General features: G+C 37.1%; 1 protein-coding gene across 1 annotated transcript in view; it reads right to left on the reverse strand.

Moving 5' to 3' along the window:
• FSIP2 (fibrous sheath interacting protein 2) overlaps nucleotides 1-21551 on the reverse strand; it is a 126299-nt gene that overhangs the window by 97477 nt on the left and 7271 nt on the right. Inside the window, exons 6-8 of the mRNA XM_019931469.3 lie at nucleotides 21313-21454; nucleotides 20724-20834; nucleotides 1537-1660 (exon numbers count right to left, since the gene is read on the reverse strand). Coding sequence (XP_019787028.2) covers nucleotides 1537-1660; nucleotides 20724-20834; nucleotides 21313-21454 — 377 coding nt within the window. The remainder of the gene's footprint in view (nucleotides 1-1536; nucleotides 1661-20723; nucleotides 20835-21312; nucleotides 21455-21551) is intronic.

The raw sequence follows: 21551 nt of genomic DNA on the forward strand, positions 1-21551 counted from the left end.
GTAAGCATGCATGTATACAAACACACACAAAGATATACATATATACATACAATACTAGGTGCTCTGTGAAACAGAAAGGTGGGAGTTACAATATAATAGGTAATTAAGACAGTGGGAAGTATGGAATACATGTATTAAGAATAATACAAAGTACTATAAGTGATTCGAAGGACAGGTATCTTCCAATTACAGTTATCAAGAAAGACTTTTTGTAGTGTCACTTACAGTGGAGCTTAAAGAATTGTAGGAGTTACAGAGATGGACAGTGAGCATGTCATTCCAGGCTAGAAACTTGGATAAAGAGAGGCGCAGAAGTATAAAAGTTCACTTGTGTTTTAGGAACGGTCAGCAGTCTCGTTTGATTAGACAATGAAATTAATTGAATGCTTATTATGGGCTAGAACTCTTGGGCTCTTTATGGGATTTAGGAGTATTTTCTTCTCAGATGATGCAACTGTGATTCAAAGAGGTTAAATAATTTTGTTCAAGCTATTTACATGGCTAGACAATGGTAAAGCAGGACTTTGACTTCAGCAGTTTGGCTCTAGAGCCTAAGCATATCACCCCTAGATCATATCTGCCTTATTCAAGGAGGTAATGTGAAATAGTTAGGTTTGGGTTTGACCCTAGATGGTGATGAATGGTTGTCTAAGAAGTCTGAGCTTCATTTAAGAGGTAATGGGGATCTTTAAGTTTTGAGGCCAGGAGAAAAAAACTAGAACAGAGTTTTACATGTAATTATGTAGCAGTGTAAAAAATGGATCTCAAGTAGGTAAAAATAAGAGCCAATGGAGACTAGTTAGTAATATACTTAAGTGACAAAGGGAGGCTCTCACATAGAAACAGGATTGATGGGACAGAGATAGGATTGATCGGATGCTATGATGATAACTCATGGAAGATTATTATCTTCTTTCCTGATACATTTAGTCACAGATAATTAAAACAAGTCTACATTTTTGTATTCTGGCCATGAAATTTTAATATCATTAATTAATTTAATAAATCCTACTATAGTCTTAAAATGTTAAAAATAAAAGGAAGCTGGTAGATACTGGGCATAACAAAGTAATGACTTGATGTTCTTCCTTTAAACTTTCATTTCTTCCCTTTTTTTCCTTTCTTTGTTCCTTTCTATCTTTCTCTACCTCCTCCTTTCCTTCTTCCCTGTGTTCTTTTCTGGTACTGTCTATTCTTTATGGCTGGCAAAATAGTAGAACACCATGTTGATATGTGATAGCAATTATCTTACAAATTTTTAAGGTTTCAGTAGCAAAAAATACATTAAGTATAGGGAAGTTGGTTAGAACTGCAATATAGGCAAGCCTGTCTGCTGAACCACTTGATAAGGTTATTTTAATTTTTACATGTATGTCTACTTTTCAACTTGAACTATTATAGGGAAATGCCTAGAACCCTTCGCTGGCACAAAGCAGGTAGCAAACGTGAGCAAACAGAGTTTTGTAAAAGGATCTTTTACATAAATACACAGACAAGCACTTTCTACATAGCTACATCAGCCCTTAATGTTCTCACATTCATGTGGTCCATCTTGTTCTCTGTAATCAATTGTATTTTTCTTCATATCTTCTCTTTTAATGCCACTTTCTTGCATTTTTTGTAAATGATAAGCCATTTTTTTCTCTAGAAGGGCTTGTTTCTAAAATATTAAAGAAGTATATTGGTTAACATCAACTTGCTGTTTAGAAATACAAATAAATATTTAAAATGTGAGAGTATGTTGGAAATGAGCAAGCCTTATGACTTGTAAGGTTATTCTGAGTACAAATTTGGGAGGGTAGTAAGGGGTAAATTTCCACACATGAAGAATATATTTAACCCTTAGATGCAACTTATCTCACTGCACACCTTCAGGGTGTCTAGTTTCAGATCAGATAGCATCTCAATGCATTGCTCTCCTGGTGAGTTTAGGCAATTTCAAATCATCTTCAGTTGGAGGATTCCTTAACCAAGAGTCACTCAGGCCTATTATATTATATATTATATATAATTATATATTATAATAATATATTGTTATATATATAATAATATATAATAATAATATAATATATATATTATATTATATTATATTATAATAATACATAATTGTATATATTATATTATAGGTAAATGTAATATCATACATGAAATTTGACTTCTCTCTGTAAATCTCTGGACTAATATTGATACTGGATGTGCCAGAAAAGAGATAGCTGCACAGAGGAAATCACCCAGAAATCCTCAGAGAATTTCCTAAAGTAGTCAGCAATGGAATGGATCACTATGTGTATGTGAGGAGACAATCCAAGACCAAAGACAGGATCATCCCAAAAGATTCAATAAAACAGTACTTGGCACCTACCTATGATGCCTAGTCTCACCAGCCACCCCAGAAAAATTCTGTAAGTCGTAGGGCACTGGGTAGAGTACTAAAATGTTGCCTCAGTAGTGGGGAATAACTAGTCCCAGATTAAACATGGTTCTGGCCCCATCTAACAACTATTAAAAAGCAAGACCTATAAAAATCAAACCATTTCCAAATAAACTACCTATCTACATTCAAGAAAAAAAGCTAAGGAATATTTATAAAAAGCTGAAACTATTCAGCACACACAATATAAAATTCTCGATATCTGGCATCTAATCAAAGAATACCAAGCATATAAAGAAGCACAGACCCATAAAGTGAGTAATCAATCAAAAATGATCCAGAAATGATACAGCTGTTAGAATTAAAGATAACATTAAAATAGATAAACTAAAAATAGAGTTATCATATGATGCCACAATCCTACTTCTGGGCATATATCTGGAGAAAACTCTAATTTGGAAAGATACATGCACCCCAATGCTCACTGCAGCACTATTTACAACAGTCAGGACATGGAAGCAACCTAAATGTCCATCAACATAGGAATGGATAAAGAAGATGTGGTATATATATATATATATATATATATATATATACACACACACATATATATACACATATATATATATATATAAATAAATACAATGGAATATTACTCAGCCATAAAAAAGAATTACATAATGCCATTTGCAGCAACATGGATGGACCTAGAGATCATCACATAAGTGAAGTAAGTCAGAGAAAGACAAATATCATATCACTTACATGTGGAATCTAAAAAAATGATACAAATGAACTTATTTACAAAGCAGCAATAGACTCAACAGACATAGAAAACAAACTTATGGTTACCAAAGGGGATAGCAGAGAGTGGGTGCAGAGATAAATTAGGAGTTTGGGATTAACATATACATACACTATTATATATAAAATAGGTAAACAACAAGGACTTGATCTATAGCACAGGGAACTATATGCAGTATCTTGTAATAACCTATAATGGAAAAGAATCAGAAAAAGCATCTATCTAGATATACTTATATATGTACAACTGAATCACTGTTGCACACTTGAACCTAACACGACTTGTAAATTAACTATACTTGAATTAAAAAAAAACAGATAACATAACTACATTCCATATATTTACAAGGTAAACAAGAGACACGGAAGATATAAAAAGGGCCCAAATCAATTTTTTTTTTAATGTGTGAGATGAGTAATGCAATGGACGCATTAATGGCAGAGTAGATATTGCAGGGAAAGAGATTAATTAATACATGTTCAGAAAAAGAAACCATCTAAAAAGAAACACTGAGAGAAAAAGAAAATTACAAAATGAGAGGCTGTGGCCAAGATGGCAGAGTAGCAAGACCCTGAGCTCACCTCCTTCCATGGGCACACCGAAATTAAAACTATCTGCAGGGAAACTGTGAGAATGACATGAAGACTAGCAGAAAAGATTTTCCACAACTAAAGCTATAAAGAAGTAACCACAATGAGATGGGTAGGAGAGGAAGAGGTGAGGTATAGTCAAGAGCCACACCTTGGGGTAGCTTGGGGTATCCTTGGGGTATCCACAAGAGGATAATCACAATTGCAGAGGTTCTTCCCAAGGAGAAAGAGGTCCAAGCTCAACATCAGGCTCCCCAGCCAGGGGGTCCTGCACCAAGAAGACGAACCTCAAGAACATCTGGCTTTGAAGGTCAGCAGGGCTTGTGTATGGGAGAACCAGAGGGCTGTAGGAAATAGTGACTCTGTTCTTAAAGGGCACATGTAAATCTCACATGTTCTAAGTCCCAGTACAGAGGCAGTAAGTTGAAAGAAGCCTGGGTCAGACCAACTTGTTCATCTTGGAGAGACTCCTGGAGAGATAGGAGGCAGCTGGCATTCCCTTTGGGGATGGAGATGCTGGTGGTAGCCATTTTGGGAGACTTGTTCTACTATGAAGACACCAGTGCTGGCAAGTGCCATTTTGGAATCCTCCCTCTAGCTTATTAGCACTGGGGGATGATCTTCTCACCAGGGAGCTGGCACCAGTCCTGGGATCCACCTGGGCCATACAACCAGCCTCACTGTGACCCACCATCTCCCAACAGGTGACTAGTTCCTAACCCAGCCACCAGAGGCCCCATAGCCAGCCTCACCAGGACATGCTTTGCCCACCAGTTGGCTGGCATGAGACATGGGACTCCCTGGGCCTTGTAACCAGCTGCACCAGGACCCAGCTATGTCCACCAGTGGGCAGGCAGCCATCACATGAGGCACTGCCTGGTAGCCAACCAGACCAGGGGCCAGCCCTGCCTACTGGCGCACCAAAGTAGTCAGCCCTGCAACTGCAGAAGAGAAGAGCCCATGCAGCCCCCATAGGGGACACTCCTAGAGCATAGAGCTCTCACGACCAGAGGGGAGTGTGCTGCTGGGCGTCATAGGATGGTACCTATATAAGGACACTTCTTCAAGATTGGGAAATGTAACTAATCTACCTAATACACAGAAATAAACACAAAGAATTAGGCAAAATGAGGAGAGAGAGCAATATGTTCCAAACAAAAACAAAACTTCAGAAAAAGAACTAAATAAAGTGGAGATAAACAATTTATCTGATAAAATTGAGTTCAAGGTAATGGTCATAAACACACTCAAGGAACACAGAAGAAGATGAACAGTGAGAAGTTCAACAAGAGTTAGAAAACATAAAGAAGAATCAGGTGGAAGTGGGAAGATGGCGGAAGAGTAAGACGCGGAGATCACCTTCCTCCCCACAGATACACCAGAAATACATCTACACGTGGAACAACTCCTACAGAACACCTACTGAAGGCTGGCAGGAGACCTCAGACCTCGCCACGTACCTGGGTAGGGCAAAAGAAAAAAAAAGAAAAAACAGAGACAAAAGTATAGGGACGGCACCTGCACCAGTGGGAGGGAGCTGTGAAGGAGGAAAAGTTTCCACACACTAGGAAGCCCCTTCGCGGGCGGAGACTGTGGGAGGCGGAGGGGGGAGTTTCGAAGCCGCGGAGGAGTGCACAGCAACGGGTGCAGAGGGCAAAGCGGGGAGATTCCCGCACAGAGAATCGGTGCCGACCGGCACTCACCAGCCCTAGAGGCTTGTCTGCTCACCCGCCGGGGCAGGCGGGGCTGCGAACTGAGGCTCTGAGGCTCGGGTTTCGGTTTCGCACGGAGCGCAGGGAGAGGACAGGGGTTTGGCGGCTTGAACATAGCCTGAAGGGGTTAGTGCACCATGGTTAGCCGGAAGGGAGTCCCGGGAAAAGTCTGCACCTGCCGAAGAGGCAAGAGACTTTTTCTTCTTTCTTTGTTTCCTGGTGCGCGAGAAGATGGGTTTAAGAGCGCTGCTTAAAGGAGCCCCAGAGACGGGCGCGAGCCGTGACTAAAAGCGCGAACCCCAAAGACGGGCGCGAGCCGCGGCTAAAAGCGCGGACCTCAGAGACGGGCGCGAGCCGCGGCTAAAAGCGCGGACCCCAGAGACGGGCGGGAGACGCTAAGGCTGCTGCTGCCGCCACCAAGGGGCCTGTGTGCGAGCACAGGTCACTCTCCACACCCCTTTTTCCGTGGAGCCTGTGCAGCCCGCCACTGCCAGGTTCCCGGGATCCAGGGACAACTTCCCCGGGAGAACGCACGGCGGGCCTCAGGCTGGTGCAAAGTCACGTCGGCCTTTGCCGCCGCAGGCCCGCCCCGCACTCCATGCCCCTCCCTCCCCGCCGGCCTGAGTGCGCCAGAGCCCCCAAATCAGCGGCTCCTTTAACCCCATCCTGTCTGAGCAAAAAACAGACGCCCTCCAGCGACCTACACACAGAGGCAGGGCCAAATCCAAAGCTGAGCCTCTGTGAGCTGTGAGCACAAAGAAGAGAAAGGGAAATCTCTCCCAGCAGCCTCAGAAACAGCGGATTAAAGCTCCACAATCAACTTGATGTACCTGCCTCTGTGGAATACATGAATAGACGAGTCATCCCAAATTGAGGAGGCGGGCTTCGAGAGCAAGATCTATGATTTTTTCCCCTTTTCCTCTTTTTGTGAATGTGTATGTGTATGCTTCTGTGTGAGATCTTGTCTGTATAGTCTTGCTTCCACCATTTGTCCTAGGGTTCTATCCGTCCATGGTTTTTTCTTAAAATTTTTTTCTTAATAATCAATTTTAATTTTAATAACGTTATTATACTTTACCTTCGTTCTTTCTTTCTTTCTTTCCTTCCTTCCTTCCCTCCTTTAGACAACGAATCATCCCAAATTGAGGAGGTGGTCTCTGACAGCAAGATTTATGATTTTTCCCCCTTTACCTCTTTTAGTGAGGGTGTATGTGTATGCTTCTGTGTAAGATTTTGTCTGTATAGCTTTGCTTCCAACATTTGTCCTAAGGTTCTATCCATCCCTTTTTTTTCTAAATAAGAATTTTGTAATTCAACAACTTTATTATACTTTATTTTATTTTTTACTGTATCTTCTTTCTTTCTGTCTTTTTTCCTTCTTTCCCTCCTTCCTTCCTTCCTCCCTCCCTCCTTTCTTTCCTTCTTGCCTTCTTTCCTTCTTTGCTTCTTTCTTTCTTTCTTCCTTCCTTCCTTCCCTCCTTTCCTTCTTTCTTTCCTCATACTTCTACTAATTCTCTCTACTTTTTCTCCCTTTTATTTTGAGCCCTGTGGATGAAAGGCTCTTGGTGCTCCAGCCAGGAGTCAGGGCTCTGCCTCTGAGGTAGGAGAGCCAACTTCAGGACACTGGTCCACAAGAGACCTCCCAGCTCCACATAATATCAAATGGCGAAAATCTCCCAGAGACCTCCATCTTAACATCAGCACCCAGCTTCACTCAATGACCAGCAAGCCACAGTGCTGGACAACCTATGCCAAACAACTAGCAAAACAGGAACACAACCCCACCCATTAGCAGAGAGGCTGCCTAAAATCATAATAAGGCCACAGACACCCCAAAACACATCACCAGACGTGAACCTGCCCACTAGAGAGACAAGATCCAGCCTCATCCACCACAACACAGGCACTAGTCCCCTCCACCAGGAAGCCTACACAACCCACTGAACCAACCTTAGCCACTGGAGACAGACATCAAAAACAGCGGGAACTACGAACCTGCAGTCTGCAAAAAGGAGACCCCAAACACAGTAAGATAAGCAAAATGAGAAGACAGAAAAACACACAGCAGATAAAGGAGCAAGATAAAAACCCACCAGACCTAACAAATGAAGAGGAAATAGGCAGTCTACCTGAAAAAGAATTCAGAATAATGATAGTAAGGATGATCCAAAATCTTGGAAATAGAATGGACAAAATGCAAGAAACAGTTAACAAGGACCTAGAAGAAATAAAGATGAAAGAAGCAACGATGAACAACACAATAAATGAAATTAAAAGTACTCTAGATGGGATCAATAGCAGAATAACTGAGGCATAAGAACGGATAAGTGACCTGGAAGATAAAATAGTGGAAATAACTACTGCAGAGCAGAATAAAGAAAAAAGAATGAAAAGAACTGAGGACAGTCTCAGAGACCTCTGGGACAACATTAAATGAACCAACATTCAAATTATAGGGGTTCCAGAAGAAGGAGAAAAAGAAAGGGACTGAGAAAATATTCGAAGAGATTATAGTTGAAAACTTCCCTAATATGGGAAAGGAAATAGTTAATCAAGTCCAGGAAGCACAGAGAGTCCCATACAGGATAAATCCAAGGAGAAATACGCCAAGACACATATTAATCAAACTGTCAAAAATTAAATACAAAGAAAGCATATTAAAAGCAGCAAGGGAAAAACAACAAATAACACACAAGGGAATCCCCATAAGGTTAACACCTGATCTCTCAGCAGAAACCCTACAAGCCAGAAGGGAGTGGCAGGACATACTGAAAGTGATGAAGGAGAAAAACCTGCAACCAAGACTACTCTACCCAGCAAGGATCTCATTCAGATTTGATGGAGAAATTAAAACCTTTACAGACAAGCAAAAGCTGAGAGAGTTCAGCACCACCAAACCAGCTTTACAACAAATGCTAAAGGAACTTCTCTAGACAAGAAACACAAGAGAAGGAAAAGACCTACAATAACGAACCCAAAACAATTTAGAAAATGGGAATAGGAACATACATATCGATAATTACCTTAAATGTAAATGGACTAAATGCTCCCACCAAAAGACACAGATTGGCTGAATGGCTACAAAAACAAGACCCTTATATATGCTGTCTACAAGAGACCCACTTCAGACCTAGAGACACATACAGACTGAAAGTAAGGGGATGGAAAAAGATATTCCATGCAAATGGAAACCAAAAGAAAGCTGCAGTAGCAATTCTCATATCAGACAAAATAGACTTTAAAATAAGGATGATTAGAAGAGACAAAGAAGGACACTACATAATGATCAAGGGATCGATCCAAGAAGAAGATATAACAATTGTAAATATTTATGCACCCAACATAGGAGCACCTCAATACAAAAGGCAAATACTAACAGTCATAAAAGGGGAAATCGACAGTAACACATTCATAGTAGGGGATTTTAACACCCCACTTTCACCCATGGACAGATCATCCAAAATGAAAATAAATAAGGAAACACAAGCTTTAAATGATACATTAAACAAGATGGACTTAACTGATATTTATAGGACACTCCATCCAAAAACAACAGAATACACATTTTTCTCAAGTGCTCATGGAACATTCTCCAGGATAGATCATATCTTGGGTCACAAATCAAGCCTTGGTAAATTTAAGAAAATTGAAATTGTATCAAGTATCTTTTCTGACCACAACGCCATGAGACTAGATATCAATTACAGGAAAAGATCTGTAAAAAATACAAACACATGGAGGCTAAACAACACTACTTAATAATGAAGTGATCACTGAAGAAATCAAAGAGGAAATCAAAAAATACCTAGAAACAAATGACAATGGAGACACAACGACCCAAAACCTATGGGATGCAGCAAAAGCAGTTCTAAGGGGGAAGTTTATAGCAATACAAGCCCACCTTAAGAAGCAGGAAACATCTCGAATAAACAACCTAACCTTGCACCTCAAGCAATTAGAGAAAGAAGAAAAAAAACCCTCAAAGCTAGCAGAAGGAAAGAAATCATAAAAATCAGATCAGAAATAAATGAAAAAGAAATGAAGGAAACAATAGCAAAGATCAGTAAAACTAAAAGCTGGTTCTTTGAGAAGATAAACAAAATAGATAAACAACTAGCCAGACTCATCAAGAAAAAAAGGGAGAAGACGCAACTCAATAGAATTAGAAATGAAAAAGGAGAGGTAACAATTGACACTGCAGAAATAAAAAAGATCATGAGAGATTACTACAAGCAACTCTATGCCAATAAAATGGACAATCTGGATGAAATGGACAAATTCTTAGAAAGGCACAACCTGCCAAGACTGAATCAGGAAGAAATAGAAAATATGAACAGACCAATCACAAGCACTGAAATTGAAACTGTGATTAAAAATCTTCCAACAAACAAAAGCCCAGGACCAGATGGCTTCACAGGCGAATTCTATCAAACATTTAGAGAAAAGCTAACACCTATCCTTCTCAAACTCTTCCAAAATATAGCAGAGGGAGGAACACTCCCAAATTCCTTCTACGAGGCCACCATCATCTTGATACCAAAACCAGACAAGGATGTCACAAAGAAAGAAAACTACAGGCCAATATCACTGATGAACATAGTTGCAAAAATCCTCAACAAATACTAGCAAACAGAATCCAACAGCACATTAAAAGGATAATACACCATGATCAAGTGGGGTTTATTCCAGGAATGCAAGGATTCTTCAATATACGCAAATCTATCAATGTGATAAACCATATTAACAAATTGAAGGAGAAAAACCATATGATCATCTCAATAGATGCAGAGAAAGCTTTTGACAAAATTCAACACCCATTTATGATAAAAACCCTGCAGAAAGTAGGCATAGAGGGAACTTTCCTCAACATAATAAAGGCCATATATGACAAGCCCACAGCAAACATCATCCTCAATGGTGAAAAACTGAAAGCATTTCCACTAAGATCAGGAAGAAGACAAGGTTGCCCACTCTCACCACTCTTATTCAACATAGTTTTGGAAGTTTCAGCCACAGCAATCAGAGAAGAAAAGGAAATAAAAGGAATCCAAATCGGAAAAGAAGAAGTTAAGCTGTCACTGTTTGCAGATGACATGATACTATACATAGAGAATCCTAAAGATGCTACCAGAAAACTACTAGAGCTAATCAATGAATTTGGTAAAGTGGCAGGATACAAAATTAATGCACAGAAATCTCTGGCATTCCTATATACTAATGATGAAAAATCTGAAAGTGAAATCAAGAAAATACTCCCATTTACCATTGCAACAAAAAGAATAAAATATCTAGGAATAAACCTACCTAAGGAGACAAAAGACCTGTATGCAGAAAATTATAAGACACTGATGAAAAAAATTAAAGATGATACAAATAGATGGAGAGATATACCATGTTCTTGGATTGGAAGAATCAACATTGTGAAAATGACTCTACTACCCAATGCAATCTATAGATTCAATGCAATCCCTATCAAACTCCAACTGGCATTTTTCACAGAACTAGAAGAAAAAAATTCGCAATTTGTATGGAAACACAAAAGACCCCGAATAGCCAAAGCAATCTTGAGAACGAAAAGAGGAGCTGTAGGACTCAGGCTCCCTGACTTCAGACTATACTACAAAGCTACAGTAATCAAGACAGTATGGTACTGGCACAAAAACAGAAAGATAGATCAATGGAACAGGATAGAAAGCCCAGAGATAAACCCACACACATATGGACACCTTATCTTTGATAAAGGTGGCTGGAATGTACAGTGGAGAAAGGACAGCCTCTTCAATAAGTGGTGCTGGGAAAACTGGACAGGTACATGTAAAAGTATGAGATTAGATCCCTAACACCATACACAAAAATAAGCTCAAAATGGATTAAAGACCTAAATGTAAGGCCAGAAACTATCAAACTCTTAGAGGAAAACATGACATAAATCACAGCAAGATCCTTTCTGACCCACCTCCTAGAGTAATGGAAATAAAAACAAAAATAAACAAATGGGACCTAATGAAACTTCAAAGCTTTTGCACAGCAAAGGAAACCATAAACAAGACCAAAAGACAACCCTCAGAATGGGAGAAAATATTTGCAAATGAAGCAACCGACAAAGGATTAATCTCCAAAATTTACAAGCAGCTCATGCAGCTCAATAACAAAAAAACAGACAACCCAATCCAATAATGGGCAGAAGACCTAAATAGACATTTCTCCAAAGAAGATATACAGACTGCCAACAGACACATGAAAGAATGCTCAACATCATTAATCATTAGAGAAATGCAAATCAAAACTACAATGAGATATCATCTCACACCAGTCAGAATGGCCATCATCAAAAAATCTAGAAACAATAAATGCTGGAGAGGGTGTGGAGAAAAGGGAACCCTCTTGCACCGCTGGTGGGAATGTGAATTGGTTCAGCCTCTATGGAGAACAGTATGGAGTTTCCTTAAAAAACTACAAAGAGAACTACCATATGACCCAGCAATCCCACTACTGGGCATATACCCTGAGAAAACCAAAATTCAAAAAGAGTCATGTACCAAAATGTTCATTGCAGCTCTATTTACAATAGCCCGGAGATGGAAACAACCTAAGTGCCCATCATCTGATGAATGGATAAAGAAGATGTGGCACATATATACAATGGAATATTACTCAGCCACAAAAAGAAACGAAATTGAGCTATTTGTAAGGAGGTGGATAGACCTAGAGTCTGTCATACAGAATGAAGTAAGTCAGAAAGAAAAAGACAAATATCGTATGCTAACACATATATATGGAATTTAAGAAAAAAAAAATGTCATGAAGAACCTAGGGGTAAGGCAGGAATAAAGACACAGACCTACTAGAGAACGGACTTGAGGTTATGGGGAGGGGGAAGGGTGAGCTGTGACAGGGCGAGAGAGAGTCATGGACATATACACACTAACAAACGTAGTAAGGTAGATAGCTAGTGGGAAGCAGCCGCATGGCACAGGGATATCGGCTCGGAGCTTTGTGATCGCCTGGAGGGGTGGGATAGGGAGGGTGGGAGGGAGGGAGACGCAAGAGGGAAGACATATGGGAACATATGTATATGTATAACTGATTCACTTTGTTATAAAGCAGAAACTAACACACCATTGTAAAGCAATTATACCCCAATAAAGATGTTAAAAAAAAAAGAAGAATCAAACAGACTGAATAATACAATAACTAAAATAAAAAATACACTAGAAGGAATCAACAGATTAGCTGATACAGAAGAACAGATTGGTGAACCGGAAGACAGAGTAGTTGGAATCACCCAAGCTGAACAGAAAAAAGAAAAAAAAAGAGTTCAACAAAATAAGGAGAGTTTAAGACATCTCTGGACATCAACCACACTATCATTTGCATTACAGGGTTCCCAGAAGAAGAAGAGAGAGGGAAAGGGACTGATAACTTATTTGAAGAAATAGAATAAAACTTGTCTAACCTGGGAGAGAAAATAGACATTCAGGTCTAGGAAGCACAAAGAAACCCAATCAAGATCAACCCAAAGAGATCCACACCAAGACACATTATAATTAAAATGGCAGAAATTAAAGAATCGTAAAAGCAGCAGGAGAAAAGCAACTAGTTATGTACAAGGTGACTCACATAAGACTCTGAGCTAACTTTTCAGCAGAAATTTTGCAGACCAGAAAAGAGTGGCACAATATATTCAAAGTGTGAAAGGGAAAACTATAACCAAGAATACCTGGCAAGGCTATCATTCACATCTGAAGGACAGCTCTTAAGTTTTGTAGATAAGCAAAAGCTAAGAGTTCAGCACTACTAAACTGGCTTTACAAGAAATGTGAAAGGAACTTCTCTAAGCAGAAAATAGCACAACTAGAAATATGAAAAACACAAAAGGAAAAATCTCATTGGTAAAGGCAAGCATACAATAAAGGCAGTGAATCAACCACTTATAAAGTTAGTAGGAAAGTTAAAAGACAAAAGTAGTAAAATCATCTATATCCACTATAAGTAGTTAAGGGATACATAAAACAAAAAGATGTAAAATATACCAAAACATTAAAAGTGGAGGGGAGAGTAAAAATGTAGGGTTGCTAGAATGCATTTGAATCTGAGATAATCAACTAAAATAATCATATATATATATGGGTTTTTACACAAGAACCTCCCAGTAACCACAAACCAAAAATATATAATAAAACACACAAAAAAGAGAAACAAATCCAAGCATAATGTTAAAGATGCTCATCAAGTCACAATGGAAGAGAGCAAAAGATTAAAGGAATGTAAAAGAACTACAAAACAACCACAAATCAATGAACAAAATGGCATTAAGTACATACATATCAATAACTGCTTTAAATGTAAATGGACTAAATGTTCCAATCAAATGACAGAGTGGCTGAATGAATACAAAAACAAGACCCATACATATGCTGCTTACAAGTGACTCACTTCAGATCTAAAGACACACAAACTGAAAGTTAAGGGGATGAAAAAGTACTCCATACAAAATCTGGGGTAGCAGTACTTTTATCAGACAAAATAGACTTTAAAACAAAGACTGCGACAAGAAACAAGGAAGGATATTACATAATGATAAAAGGATTGATCCAGGAAGATATAACAATTTTAAGTATCTATGTATCCAACATAGAAGCACCTAAATACACAAAGTAAATGCTAACAAACATAAAGGGAGAAATTGACAGTAACACAATAATAGTAGGGGACAATAACACTCCACTTACATAAATAGATAGATCATCCAGACAGAAAATCAATAAGGAAACACTAGCATTAAATAACACATTAGACCCAATGGATTTTATATATACATATAACATTCCATCAAAAAGCAGCAGAATACACATTCTTTTCAAGTACATGTGGGACATTCTCCAGCATAGATCAATCACATGTTAGGCCACAAAACAAATCTAAATAAGTTTAAGAAGATTGAAATCATATCAAGCATCTTTTCTGACCACAAGGAAATCGCCACAAGAAAAAACGTGCAAAAAACACAAATATGTAGAGGCTAGACAACATGGTACTAACCAACCAATGGGTCACTGAAGAAATCAAACTAAACATACCTGGAAACAAAAGAAAATAGAAACACAATGATCCAAAATCTATGGGACACAGCAAAAGCAGTTCTAAGAAGGAAGTTTATAACAATACAAGCTTACCTCAGGAAACAAGAAAATTCTCAAATAAAGAACCTAACCCACACCTAACAGAATTAGAAAGAGAAGAACATACAAAACTCAGAGTTAGTAGAAGGAAACAAGTCATAACGATCAGAGCAGAATAAATGGAATAAAGACTAAAAATAAAAAGGTGGAAAATATCAATGAAACTAAGAGCTGGTTCTTTGAAAAGATAAACAGAATTGATAAACCTTTAGCCAGACTCATCAAGAAAGAGAGGGCCCAAATAAATAAATCAGAAATGAAAAAGAAGAAGTTACAACCAACATCACAGAAATACAAAGGATAAGAGATTATTATGAACAATTATATGCCAATAAAATATACAGCCTAGAAGAAATATACATTCCCAGAAATGTACAATCTCCCAAGACTGAATTGGGAGGAAAATATGAACAAACCAATTACCAGTAATGAAGTTTAACCAGCAGGACCTAAGGGCTTCACTGGTGAATTCTACCAATATTTAAAGATGAGTTAACACCTATTCTTCTCAAACTATTCCAAAATATCAAAGAGAAAGGAAGGGTCTTCTAAACTCATTCTAGGAGACCAGCATCACCCTGATACTGAAACAAGACAAAGACACAACAAAAAAGGGAAATTACAGGCATTATCACTGGTGAACCTAAGATGTAAAAATCCTCAACAAAATATTAGAAGTAGAAATTGACAATACATTATAAGGATCACACACCACAATCAAGTGGGATTTATCACAGGGATATAAGAATGGTTCAATATCTGCAAATCAATCTATGTGATACACCACATTAACAGTCTGAAGAAAAATCATATGACTTTCTCCATAGATGCAGAATAAAGTTTTGACAAAATTCAACATCCAGTTATGATAAAAACAAAAACCCTCCACAAAGCGGGTACAGAGGAAGCAGACCTCAACATAATAAAGACCCTTTGTGACAAACCTACAGTCAACATCATACTCAATGGTGAAAAACTGAAAGCATTTCCTCTAAGATCAGGAATAAGACAAGGATGCCCCATCTCACCACTTTCCTTGAATATAGTATTGGAAGTCCTAGCCATGGCAATCAGACAACAAAAGTAATAAAATGCATCCAAATTGGAAAGGAAGATGTAAAACTGTCTGTTTGCAGATGGCATGATACTATATACAGAAAATCCTAGAGATGCCCCCCAAAGTTATTAGAACTAGTAAATGAATTCAGTAAAGTTGCAGGATACAAAATTAATATACAGAAATCTGTCCTGTTTCTACACACTAACAATGAGCTATCAGAAAGAGAAATTAAGAATCACATTTACAGTTGCATCAAAAAGAATACAATACCTAACAATAACTCTAACAAAGGAGGTAAGAGACTTAATACTTGAAAACTATAAGACATTAATGAAATAAACTGAAGACAAATGGGAAGATATACTGTGCTCATGAATTGGAAGAATTAATATTGTTAAAATGACCGTATTACCCAAGGCAATATACAGATTCAATGTAATCCCTAACCCTAACCAATGGCAGTTTTTAGAACTAGAACAAATAATTCTAAAATTGGTATGAAAACACAAAAGACTCTGAAGAACCAAAACAATCTTGAGAAAGATGACCAAAATCATGGTCCCTGATTTCAAAGTATACTACAGAGCTACAGTTCAAAGCAGTATGGAGCTGGCACCAAAGCAGACACATATATCACTGGAACAGAAGAGAGCCCAGAAATAAACCCACACATACATGGTCAATTAATCTACAATAAAGGAGGCATGAATATAAAACAGGGAAAAGACAGCTTCTTCAATTAATGGTGCTGGGAAAACTGGACAGCTACAGGGAAAGGATCAAATTGATTTACTTTCTCATACCATATACAAAAACAAATTCAAAATTGGATTTTGAAGACCCCAAACCAATAAACTCCTAGGGGAAAACAGGTAGTATGCTCTTTGACATCGATGTTAGCATTATTATTATTACTTTGATCTGTCTCCTCAGGCAAGAAAAACAAAAGCAAAAATAAACAAATGGGATTCCAACAAACTAAAACGTTTTCGGACATGTAGACTATCGGCAAAACAAAAGGCAGCTTACTGAATAGGAGAAGATATTTGCAAACAATACACCCAATAAAGGGTTAATATCCAAAATACACAATGGAATCTTACGACTCATCAAAAAAAACAAACAAAAAAAACAAGCCAACTTAAAAATGGTCAGAGGACTTGCTCAACATGACTAATCTTCAGGGAAATGCAAACCAAAATCACAATGAGTTACCACCTCACCCCTGCCAGAACGGCTATCATTGAAAAGACAACTAATAACAAATGGTGAGGATGTGGAGAAAAGGCAACCCTCAAGGCACTGTTGATAGGATTGTAAATTATTAGATGGTAGCAGCCACTACGGAAAACAGTATGGAAACTCCTCAAAAAATTAAAAATAGAGCTACCATATGACCCAGGAATTTCACTTCTGGGTATTTAACCAAAGGAAATACAAACACTAATACAAAAGATACCTGCACCCCAGTGTTCACTGCAGCATTATTAACGGTAGCCAAGATATGGAAGCAACCTAAGTGTCCATCCATAGCCAAATGGATAAAGAAGATGTGGTCACACACACAATGGAATATTACTCAGCCATTAAAAATGAAATCTTGCCATTTGTGACAATGTGGATGAACTAGAGGATATTATAGCTAAGTGAAATAAGTCAGAGTAAGACAAATACTGCATATCACGTGTAGCATCTAAAAAATAAAACGAACAACAACAACAAAATAAAACAGATTCAGATACAGAGAAGAAACAGGTGGTTTCCAGAAGGGAGGGGGTGGAAAGTGGGTGAAATAGATGTAGGGGATTAAGAGGTGCAAACCTCAAGTTATATAATAAATGAATCACAAGGACAAAATATATAGCATAGGGAATATGGTCAATAATATCATAATAACTTTGTATAAGGATAGAGGATTACTAGACTTATTGTGGTGATCATTTTATAATGTATGCAAATGTCAAATCATTATGTAATACATCTGAAACTAACATAATATTGTACACTGACTATATTTCAATTTAAAAGTTACAAAATGAAAAGCATATCAGTGAAGCCTGGTACAGTGTCAAGCAGGCTATTATGTCTGTAGAGAGGCAAGATAGGACAAAAAAAATTTGATAATAATATCCATTATAATTGCTTCTATTCTACATAATACTGGAGGTTCTAGTCAGTGCAGTCAGGCAAGAAAAGAAAATAAGAAGGCATCCATGTTCAGTGAGAAGTTAAACTACTTTTATTTCTAGCAACATGATCATGTAGAATATCGATTGGTACATAGAATAAAACAACTAGAACTAAAAAGTGTTTTTATCAATACAAGATACGAAAAGAATATTAAAAATTGTTTTTCTATATCCTAACCTCAATTGGAATTTGAAATTAAAAATACAAACTACAATAGCATAAATCATGAAATACATAGGGCAAAGAGCAGAAAAGGAGTAAATTTAGACTAATACAAATGATTTTTGACAAAGAAGCTAAGACAGATCTCTTTAAAGTTTTTGACAACCCTGTAACTTAAGCACATAAATTGGAGTAAAAATAGATATCAAATCTTAAAGCAAAAAAATAAATATATTAAGAAAAATATACAAATGAATTGAAAACCTCTCATATTAAAACATGATTCAAAAATGACAATTTAGAATAGCTGCATTGGAAATATCAATAATTCAAATAGCTCTGCCATTAAGACGCCTCAGGTAGCCTGTGGTGTTACCATACCTACCATCAGTGGTCATGTTTAATGGACACTCCCAGTGCCATAATTTGATCCACTGCACTAGATGTCACTAAATTGGCCAAGACTCCTTGAAAAGCAAATGTAATCATGCAAAAATTAAGAGGAAACCTAGGGCACGTTGTTGCTACATGTAAAAGAGTGAAATTAGAACACTCTCTAACATGGTACACAAAAATAAACTCAAAATGTATCAAAGACCTAAATGTAAGTTCGTACATTATAAAACTCTTAGGGGAAATCATAGGCAGAACACTCTTTGACATAAATTGCAGCAATATCTTTTTGATCCACCTCCTAGAATAATGAAAATAAAAACAAAACTAAACAAATGGGACCTAATTAAATGCTTCTGCACAGCAAAGGAAACCATAAATAAAATGAATAGACAAACCTCATAATGGGAGAAAATATTTGCAGATGAAGTGACTGACAAGGGATTAACCTCCAAAATATACAAACAGTTCATTCAGTTCTATGTCAAAACAAAGAAACAACCCAATCAAAAAATAGGCAGAAGATCTAAATAGACATTTCTCCAAAGAAGACATATATATGGCCAAAAAGCACATGAAAAGATGCTCAACATCACTAATTATCAGAGAAATGCAAATCAAAACTACAATGAGATATGACCTCACACTGGTCAGAATGGCCAACAAAAAGTCTACAAACAATAAATGCTGGAGAATAGAACTATGATTCTATTTTTGATCCAGCAATCCAATATGATCCAGTAATCCCCCTCCTGGACACATATCCAGAGAAAACTATAATCTAAAAGAATACATGCACCCCAGTGTGCACTGCAGCACTATTTACAGTAGACAAAACAGGGAAGCAACCTAAACATCCATCGACAGAGGAATGGATAAAGAAGATGTGGTATATATATACAATAGAATATTACTCTGCCATAAAAAATGAAATAATGCCATTTGCAGCAACATGGATGGACCTAGAGATTATCATACTAAGTCAGAAAGAGAAAGACAAATATCATGAGATATAACTCATACGTGGAATCTAATTTAAAAAAATAAGAAACAAATGAACTTATTTACAAAACAGAAACAGACCTACAGATATCGAAAACAAACTTATGGGTAACCAAAGGGGAAACGTGGTGTGGGAAGGGATAAATGAGAAGCTTGGGATGAATACACACACACTACTATATATAGGATAGATAACCAACAAGGACCTACTGTATAGCACAGGGTACTCTACTCAATATTCTGTGATAACCTATATGAGAAAAGAATCTAAAAAAGAATGAATATAGGTACATGTATAACTGAATCACTTTGCTGTACACCTGAAAACTAACAATGTTGTAAATCAACTATACTCCAATAAAAAAGTGGTGAAAAATTAAATACTAGAAAATAATAATTATAGTAAATTAGAATAAGCTGAGCTTGCCATATGGGTAATGAGTCCCTGATAATACTTAAAGGTACATGTATGAAGGGTAGAATAAAAGATTACCAACATATTTCAATTTCCAATATTTAAAAAATTATATAGCAGTAGATAGCAGTATGACCAAATTATGTAAATCTTACACTTACATATCGGTTTCTCAACAACATACTACCTAAAATAATCATTTAGATTAGATTATTTTAGGTTAATACTTATTGACATGAAGAGTTGTCAGTGTTATTTTGTTAAATGAAAAAGCAGTCTACAAAACAGCCTATAAGGAACAATAACATGTATTTATTGCAATATATAAATATTCATAGACATATTATGCAATGTATGTGTATGTAGTTGTGTGTGTATGTATACCAATAAATAGGGTGGTGCTGGGATTACAAATGAATTTTCTTTCTCTTTATACTGATTTATACTCTGAATCATAAAATATTACATATTATTTAAGGTTCAAAACAGTTACTCTAAAAAAATTAACTGGTGGGGAAAAATTGAGAACTTTCTCCAAGAAATTCTGATTCTAAGAAAAACAATCAGTTAAGTCATTGTTTTCTATAGGAATTACAAGTGTAGTTTATGGTGTGAGATAAAGTCAAAAGTAGTTATATCAAAAAACAGAGAAGTACTTTTTATATTATAGTTGCAATATGACCAAAATATAGCAAAAATTTTTATAACTTTCAGTTCTGTGTAATACAAATCATTTGGGGTAACTATTCTATCGTCTCACAAAGTGAATTACATTCAAAAATCAAAACTATCAAAAGTTTGTCCTCAAACAGCCCCAATTAGAGGTTAAAGCTCACCCTACCTTTCTGTCACTCTCTTCTCTGTTTTTACGCCGTTGTTCCTCTATCCTAGCTTCTCTTTTAGCATCTTCTCCGATCCTTGTTAGAAGTAACATCTCTTTTGCCTTCCATTCCTAAAGAGCACGATGTTACTGTATTCAGGATGTATTCACAATAAACCAACAAGCAAGTTAGAACAAGTCAAGAGCCTAAAAGAAATCAGGTCAAGCGTAACTGAAGTCATACATTGGCTTTAGAATGCGCTTCCTTCACTGCACTCCTATTAGGAATGCAGGGATGGTTATTTTTAACTAAAGCTAAATTTAAAATTTTTGCCTCTCCACACTGAGGGCTATAGGAGAGTTAAACAGTATCTAGTAACTTTCACCATCATCACTTTAAGAGCAGATATTAGCTCATATATGTAGTTTGTGGTGTCATCCTCATTTTATGTAACAACATGCATACCATAGCTGTGAACAAAGATCAATGTGGGTAAAATGCTTAGACTTGAAATGACTTCAAGAAGTATGATGGACAGCTCAAATTATTTACAAATGAAATAACTGTACACAATTTTTCTCTCAATATTTTAAATTTGTTGTCTCTCACCTCTTCAATTTTTCTACGAAGATCAAGTTTTCTTCTTGTGTGTTCTCGCTGTTGTCTTTCTTCTCTATCCATCTGTATTAGGCGTTGTTCTGCTGCTGTGCGCTCAAGATGTTCTAATTCCCTACTTATCGTATCCAAATATCTAAGTAAAAATGCAAATGTAAGTGAAGGTGAATTGAGAGTTTTCCTTATTATGGCATCATCTGCTTTGATATTCCCAAACTACCTCCTTTCTTGCT

Source organism: Tursiops truncatus, chromosome 7, assembly GCF_011762595.2.
Source record: "Tursiops truncatus isolate mTurTru1 chromosome 7, mTurTru1.mat.Y, whole genome shotgun sequence".
In the NCBI taxonomy this organism is placed as follows: Eukaryota; Metazoa; Chordata; class Mammalia; order Artiodactyla; family Delphinidae; genus Tursiops; species Tursiops truncatus.